This window comes from Apaloderma vittatum, unplaced genomic scaffold (assembly GCF_000703405.1).
Source record: "Apaloderma vittatum isolate BGI_N311 unplaced genomic scaffold, ASM70340v1 scaffold41334, whole genome shotgun sequence".
NCBI classification, from domain to species: Eukaryota; Metazoa; Chordata; class Aves; order Trogoniformes; family Trogonidae; genus Apaloderma; species Apaloderma vittatum.
The window spans coordinates 14,088-22,699 of NW_009714013.1; the positions used below are offsets into that span (position 1 = coordinate 14,088).

An 8,612-nucleotide genomic window follows, 5' to 3' on the forward strand; every position below is an offset into this window, starting at 1 on the left:
TGCTGGCCTCGCAAGGGAGCCAGTGCCTCCGGGCTTGTTCGTATACAAAACAAGTAAGCAACTGCGCACAGTTAAGAGAATTTTAACCGTCTGCTAAATCCAAAAATCCCACACTCCGCATCCTGCCGGCCGACAAGCAGGCCGGTGTCGGCGGAGGGGAGGGGGCAGCGACAGCTCCAGGCCGGGAGCCATCTGTCAGCCCACGAGGGCAGGCCGGCAGGGTGGCGCCGCCCCCTCCGGGGAAAAATTTTCCTCCCGTTGTTTTTATCCGGCTGGACTCAACAAATTAAGCCCCCCGAGAACTGCCAATCAACAGTTGATATTGGCTCAAATCCCAAAAGGCCCGGAGAGCTGCCGATTCCTGCACAGCCTGCTCTCCCTCGAGGGCGCAGCTGCCTCCTGCGGGGGCTGCTCCCAGCAGCCCCAGCCCCTCCAAAAGCAGCTACAGGAGCCTCGCAGGGCAGCTGAGCCGGTCCGGGAGGATACAAAGCCCCTGACATCACGAGCGACTGTGTATCTCTCATCTTTGAGAGACCTCAAGGGGGAAGAACCGTGGCTGGAGGGAGGATGGGAGGGGTGAGAAACAAGCCGTAAGGAAACGGGGCTCTTCAAGGAACGGGCACATGGGCAAGGTGGTGAATGGACGTGAAGTCACGAGAACCACACAGCGACCTCTGTGGAAGAAGGACAAAAATCAGGGGATCTGAGGGGGAGAGGAGAGAAACAGAAGAGCTGCATATGGAGAGTGGGAGAACAGCAGTGCCAACATGGGGTGAAGCGACTCTCTTGGCAGCGCTTGCTCACCTGCCCAGGAAAGACAAAACAGAACCATTCTGCCCATTAGGAAAGGGTAAATCTCACAGTGGGGCTGCACCCGGAAACATGTGTATGATTTCCTTACGTAAGATATTGATGCTGGGGATGAACAAAACCAAAGTCAATGTAGACGGAGATAGTTGTTTAACATATACTGTGTTAAATAGTAGGCTCCTTTGTCTTAACATTTTTTTGGCTTCTACTAAGGCTTAATGAAACACACATAACTATAGACAGGAGTGACTGTCCGCATTTAAATAATAAAGGATTTATGGAATTATTTAGAAAATGAATTAAGAGTATTCGTCACTTGTTAGTGAACAGCTATTTGTGAGTCGGGCAACTTCGATGCATTTTTATCCAAATCTGCCAGGGCATTAACAATGGTTTCATTTGGATTTCTTAAAAAACCACCTTTAGATTAACAAGCGAATGCTTGGCCTTCCAGATACGAGAAAATAGATAAACCAACAAGAGACTATCCAAATTTGACGGCCTTTGTCTTAAAAAACAGCCCAAGGGAAACACAATGGAAGCATATACTTACCGAGCACTGCAACTTAAAAGGTTTTGTATTAGTAGTGAAAGCAGCACATGTGATGAGGTCTGGGTCATCGCCTTCGCTCCACTGTGCCAGGATGCTGTCATGGTAGACAGACACGCCAGCTGCCGACAGCGCCTCCCTGACGGTGCTTTCAACGTCGCTGTTGTTCAGGCAAGTCACATCTGAGCTGAGGGGAGGCCGCACGAGGTGGACACGAGGACCGTTAATTTCAAGAGATAAGAGGGTTTCCACTGTGGTGTAAGTGTCAATTGTATTCCCATAGACAATGACATTCCCTAAGGGAAAAACAAAAACAAACAAACAAAAAAACAACCATGGGAAAAATTTTCAAAGATGTACAATGAAAACCCTATTAGTGTAACTCAGATGATAATAACTCAAAATTGCTCTCTTTGACCCTCTTATTTCTCTGATGCTATGAAGCAAACAATGTTACCTAGCAACAGTAGCTAAGATAATTTAGTGAAGAATCTGTACAAAACATCCCATAAAGTAGGCAAGTACTTAACATAATTTGAAATTATTTTGATTGAAAAACCTCTAGAAAAAAAACCCACAAAACTCTTCAATTTTGTTCTCCTCTCCCTCATCAGTTTTGCTTATTCAAAGGACCTTTGCAGGAGGGGGTACGGAGCGAATTAAATACATCAGGCAGAAGAAAAAAACATCACAAAATATGGAATGATTAAGTTACCGAAAACAAGCTGTTGTGCAATATACTTTCCTACATAACTGGTTTGATCATGGCTTTTGGAGACATTTTATCTTGGCGTTGGCATGTCTGTCTCAACACAAGTGACAGCAGCTCCTGCAACCTAAATTTCGTTATTTCATAGGCTAAACTAGTATCGCTGGGACCGTGTTTCACTGTTTGAGCCACAGAGCAATACTAAACAGAGCATTCACAAAGCCTTAGCTCCCAAGAATATTAATGACAGAAATTGTTAACAGATGTCTATTATTGCCCTTTGACTACAAGGTTATTCTATTTGTCTGTATCAGTTTGGCCACTTGTAGCTGCCAAATAAACATATCTCTTCATAACTGCCAGAGAAAAGAATCCCCCAACAATTATACATGCTCAGAAATGATGGCAAGCATATTTTTCTTGTTCACATCAATGACCAGAGGAACACAACAATTGTACCTGCACATGTATTCATCTGAAATCATACGAAAAAGACCTGACTATTTCCATAAATACCAGAGAGACGTGTGATAGTAAGAATTGACAGAGAGAATTCTGTCCATTGTGTACCATTGCTGAGCTGCCTTTCGAGGTCAGCAGAACCCTTTCCCTCGCTCGTGCCTGCCGAGACACCTATCTGTAGGGAGCGCTGGCCTCAAGAAAGAGTTAAAAGAGAAGGAAGATGTAAGACTGGTCCATTTTTTCTCCCACTGCTGCAGCAGAGTGTAATGCAAGATGCAAATAAGCAGCACTAGCGGTGAGATGAAAACTTCAGTGCAGTACGTTTTAGTAACCTAATGTGCTCATAGTACAGGTAGGAAGCTGGTATGTGGATGCTGACAGCCTCCTGTTACATTTATAGGAGCGGGTGGAAAACACAAGCATCTGAAGAGGCTGCAGTGGCTGGGAAAGGGGAATGAGAAGTGCTTACCAAAGGCACAGCCGAGCAAGGTTTTATTCTGCCTCAAAGCCGGCAAGTCTGGGCAACAGAGATCCTCACCCCTTGGCAGAACCAGCCTCCTCAGAGGGCAGCTCAGGTATTGCACTGTATGTTGGTATTTTTGCATACAAGGTCAGGTTCGAGCCCTGCATTTCTCAAGGTAAATTAAAATTCTAGTTTATGTGGTACTATTAAATACAACTACATTAGATCAAGAAAAGCAATGCTCCTTTACTGACCTCTTGTAAATCAACAATTTATGGTTTCTGCTTCTTACAATATTAGTGGCTTTTTAGATTACAGTGCTAGTAGTCTAGAAACTACAGATACTCATTATGGACTGAAATTGTGTTCACTGGACGGACAGCAGTTCCTCAGCATGCTTTTATTATTTAACTACATGAAAATGTCTCTATCTGTGAGTAAACATAATCATCTTCCATGGAAAAAAAAACAGTCATAAATAAAGACTGTTAGAGTAGTTTTTTCATTTACTACTAGAACGTCAGCATTTTGTGGCAGAGCTGGCTCATTCATTTTCCACAAGTGGAAGCACAAGATTTCAGTGACCCTAGTGTGACCCGAATCTTTCTAGTTTGCAAAAGCTAAAGGAGAAAACCACTATTAGCTAAAGCATCAGTGGCTCCGGCTGGTGATTCATGCGCCGGAATTTTAATGCGGCAGTATTCCTACAAACACCCTTTTAATAAGGCAGTAAACTATGTTTAGGTAAAGAGAAAAAAATAATTGTTCCATTTTGGGCCATTAAAGCAGTTTTGTTCCTTACTTTACTCCCATCCTACTTTTTATTTTCATGGAAAGCGCGGGGCTAATAGGAGATGAATTTCAATTAGTCACAATTACAGCTGTAATAGGTTGCATGCGTTAGGCGGCTGGGATTTGTCAGCCGAGCAGCAGCCGCCGGGGCTGATGCTCGCCCAGTTCCCCAGCAGCCAGAGCCTCGCTTGGGACACTGACTGCCCCCAACAGGGCTCATCCCTTCTCCTGGTGGCAGTTGCCACCAGGAGAACTGCTGCTTCCCCCCGCTCCAAGAAAGCATCCACTGATTGCACACGGAACGAAGCACTGCCCAGTGCTCACGGAGGGAAGAAAAGCAATTAAAAAACCCTACCTTAACTCTTAATTAAAAGCTGTCCTCAAAATCAGTGCCACCAAATGAAGTTTTCATCCAATTAGGCTAACAGCACTCACGTTGGGAAGCTTGCTGATTAATGCTTTCCTTTAAAAAACCCAACACCTCCAGAACTACAGGTGGTCTCGAAGGCGCGTTTGCCTTCCTTCGCCCGGGCTTTTCTGCCCCAGCCCAGTAGCAGACTGGATCTGAAGTGGGAGGCTGAAATGTCTGTTTCTGTACAACTACAATAATCAGCATGTATAGTTATAGAAGCCATTGAGTTTGCTTTAAACATTTTTTAATGCTTTTCATTCTAACGTGTTTAAAGCAGGTAAGCAGGAATTTGACAAACAATACTTAACAGTTTTGACAAGATGAAATATATGAGGTGTAATACTAGTACTCATTGAAGGCAAAACTAGGATGAGGAGAATTTCCAAGTCGAGCAGTAAAAACAAACATAAAGCCTTGGTGGCCCCGGCAGAGCAGCAGCAGTGGAGAGTTTAACTCAGAAACCTGGGTGATATTTTCAATGGCACACACATTCAGTGAATGAACTAAGGAATGTACAAACCACGCACACACGAACAGCTGGAAATCAGGTAAAACAGACAGCTCCACAGGTGGCTGATTTGAAGGGTTAAAAACACGTACGGAAAAAACCCACTTCCTAACTCGACCTGTTCTCTTTTTGTGTTACACCTCAAATCTAGACATTTTTCTACACAGCAGAAAACCACATCCACTAATTAAATTATTATTTAATCGGTTAACTAATGACTCCAGTCAGATTTGCATTTGGGACTCATTTTGCTTTATGTAATAATTATAGATAATTAATCTATCTCAAGCCTTTCCTTCCTCACTAAATATGCTGGGTATCAAAAATGACAACAAATTGTAAATTAATCTGAAAAACAAAGCACAGCAGATGAAAGACTGTTAGAACTAATCAGGAACCAATTATAACATGGAATTAAGGAAACAATAAGCCTAGAAAACATTTCTGTAAGTGTGCATGGTAACAAACCCCCTTACCTTCTGAGCTGACAATGTTTTCTTTCAGCCAGTGCACTGCCCTCAAGCAGTCCTCATTGTCATTAAGAGTAAAATGATTGGAAGGGACTCTCCCAGTGTATCTTTGTGGCCACTTACTTAGGACTTCTTCATTAGTCGGGAGTTTACTGATATCTGCTCCCGTGGGAGACAGGACCTGGAAGAAATGAGTGTGAGATTGAATACATGGCATAGAGCTTGAACTGTTAAGCAAGATTTTAAAAATCACTGGCACAAGCTGTTTGACCCCCTGAGAGTTGCTGTCCTTTTACATTCTCACCCTTCTTAACATTCAGCAGCAGCAAACACAGTGGCCACAAAACTGTTTTCCATGGGTGACCATCTTCACCAGCAGTGCCAGGACAAGTGAACGCCACCACAGGGAAGACACAAACGAAAGGGACTTTGCAGCCAACAGCAGATTTGCACAAATGAACTGTAGCAGGATCTCTGCAGTTATTTGAATAACCTGTACCTTTATGTGACACCTGAAAAATCTCTGTGCAGCAAGACCACCTCTATCTTTTGTCAGCAAAAATCAGCTTTCTAAAACTAAGAGATTTTGTCCCAGCGAAGGGAACCAAAACGTGCTAGATGGTTAATATGCCAGGATTCAGTGAAATATTAATTGTATAATACTGCTTTACAGTAGCAAATTCAATTTGAGGCACACAGAGCAAAAAAGGGAATCTCACCTAAAACATCTACAACACCAGTGATTAGCATCCTGAACGTTCTCACTGCCAGGTGGATAAAGTGAAATATTGTTCAGTCATACAAGAACAGGCATGACAACAAAAGATCTTACTTACCAACAAGTAAATCCTCTTAATCATAAAAAATAGTGTTTTTCTAAGCTCACCAAATAAGGGACAACTTATTAAAAGCATGGACTACAGCTCTGAGTAATAAACCAGAAGCCAGACGATAAAAATAATTTCTTCTATTTCTTGTAGAGCTTAAAAACGAGAATAGATTACATGATTTTTTTTTTCCTGAAGGCAGATAAAACCTGAGTTTTCCTTTGTGTTCTTTTCATGACCTTGGTCATGATTCCTATATCCAAAATCGACCAGTAGAGAAAAATCAACGCGGGCAGCGGGCTTCTACAAAAGGTGACCACTTGGTTTGCTTGAGGGACACATGGTGAGCAACAAGAATGAGTGAACCCTGTCCACGATGTCTGAGTCGAAGCTGAGCCTGAAGGGCTGGAGATGAGCTTGATTCCATGTTTCACAAGGAACTAAGGGCCCACTTCGGTCTCGCTGGAAACCCGACCGTGTACAGCACCATGTCATCATGTGAGACGAGTGATTAATTTGATAAGGAATTCTCTCCATTGCCCAAACTAGGTCAAACAGGCCAGCTGGAGTTAAGTCTCCCATGGCGGTGGCCACATGTCAGCAAAGCCTACTCTTCAGCAGGTTTAATGGTCACGGTGGCAAAAATGCCAGCAGCTTCACTTAATATCTGATGCTGAGCGGTGACAAAGCTGGTAGAAAATTCTGCAAAACCTCCCATCTCCTCCAAATTCCACAGTCATGCTGAAACAGCATGACCTGCCCCGCTGCAGGGCTGCAAGCCTCCTGGTTACATGCTTGCTATGGACTGCCCTGCTGATCGCAGAAACACTAACCACTGCACAACTTCAATGTAGTATTATGGTTTTTTTCAAATATTACCTGGTATTTCTGCCCTGTGCAGAGAACGAGGTAGTCATATGGTACTTTTTTCTCCTTAGAAACAATCACGTATTTGGCAGCGCGATTTATGCCAGTCATTTTACCAACCACAATGTTAACCCAGGAACAAAGTGACATCTGTGCATAATCTTCATCATTAAAACAGTGGCTGTGAAGAAAGAATATCTGTAAGTGACATTTCAGCAGCTGACAGCAGGCATTAATTAGACATCTGGTGGGTTAGCCCAAGTCCCCCAGTGGTTCAAGCCTGTTCCCTCGCTGTGAGTTTGCAGCAGTCTATAGCAAAAGATCAGTCATTATGAAATACTCAGTTACAAATTGACAACTTTCTGCTAAAACCAAGCAACGCCTCCCAGCACTGGGCCTTACAACCACATAATTTAAGAACAAGGTCAGAAATACATGCTTTACTCTGCTTTTCCTTTGTAGGACTTCAGGGCTTTTTGTCCCCGACTGCCATATGAACCTGACCCCGTGCTAGCCCTTGACAGAAAGGGGATTTTCAGGGTGCAGACACACCCTCAGCATCATGCTCTGGCAGTCTTAATTCAGTGTCAATACCAAAAACTTGAGGAACCTAAAATCACTCATTCATTTTGAAAATCTCAAACAAAGTTTACTTCTGCAACTCGAATTTCAGGGGCATCACAGCCTGTTTCCAGCATAAAGTATTCTATATATCCCCACATATGATGGAAATATCAAAGATCTGGAAGCTGCTACTAAAAAAACCAGTTTTGAAGCAAAATCCAGATGGAATAAAAAGTCTTTCAATGCCTCAGTAATGAAAAAGAAAATTAATTCCAAAGGTCTTTTATGACTCAGCGCATGCCCCCACCCTGCCCAATACCAGCATACTTATTCATTATTGCATTTGTGCTACCCTCTCTGCTTTATAGACTTCTGGAAAGACAAAGATGCCTGAAAACAAAGTACTTCAATACAGGTGTACAATAGACACAATGTTATGAAATGCATGGAGGACCAGAGAGAGAACGTTTTCAGCAAGGTCCGTTATGACTCTTCAGCCCCACTGAGCCTTGCAATAGCCCATCATAAAAATACATGTTACCTTGCCGGCTGTCCTGCAAATCCACCCAGACTCAACTCAGTGCCTTTCTGACACTGAAAACTCAAACTTATGTATCGATCTAAAATTTAGGACAAGGTCACAAAGAATTAACGAGTGTTACGTGTTCCTTCAAAGCTATGGAAATATTTAGGTACTAAATCAAACCTGTTAATCAAAAACCTCCTATGCTGGGAGCACGGCAGATCTTTTCCTGGAAGGCCGTGAGTTGAAATCAGGGTGAGATTGTTGAATTTCAGATGTGGGCTGCGGAAACAAAAGCAAAACACCACAGTTATCCAGTGTGAGCTTGCTCACATGCCTTTGCTGTTCAGGGCTCACCTTCTGTCCGGTGCAGAAAAGCAAAATGGAATTCCTGACACACTGGTAACTCATCTGCTCCCTGAAATTAGGAGGGTGTATCAAAGGAGCATCACAGATTTTAACTCCACGTTCAGGAGGATAACATAGTTCTGTTACACAGGCCACGTACCAAGTGTTTTGTCCTTCTGCTAAGTAGCATGTGGGTTTGGACCCAGAAAAGAACACTTTGCCTCTGCAGTTTCATTAACACCAGAGTGTGCGGGGGGGCGGGGAACGAGACTGACAGTATGTTGAGCTAAATGTGACCTGACATTTA

At 43.3% G+C, this 8,612-nt stretch overlaps 1 protein-coding gene across 1 annotated transcript in view; it reads right to left on the reverse strand.

Moving 5' to 3' along the window:
* The window catches only part of LOC104273295 (uncharacterized protein C20orf26-like), a gene marked incomplete at both ends in the record, with an annotated part of 20,887 nt that extends 12,648 nt beyond the window's left edge, over positions 1-8,239 (reverse strand). Inside the window, 4 exons of the mRNA XM_009868578.1 lie at positions 1,364-1,656; positions 5,183-5,357; positions 6,883-7,051; positions 8,141-8,239. Coding sequence (XP_009866880.1) covers positions 1,364-1,656; positions 5,183-5,357; positions 6,883-7,051; positions 8,141-8,239 — 736 coding nt within the window. The remainder of the gene's footprint in view (positions 1-1,363; positions 1,657-5,182; positions 5,358-6,882; positions 7,052-8,140) is intronic.
* Positions 8,240-8,612: the final 373 nt, after the last annotated feature.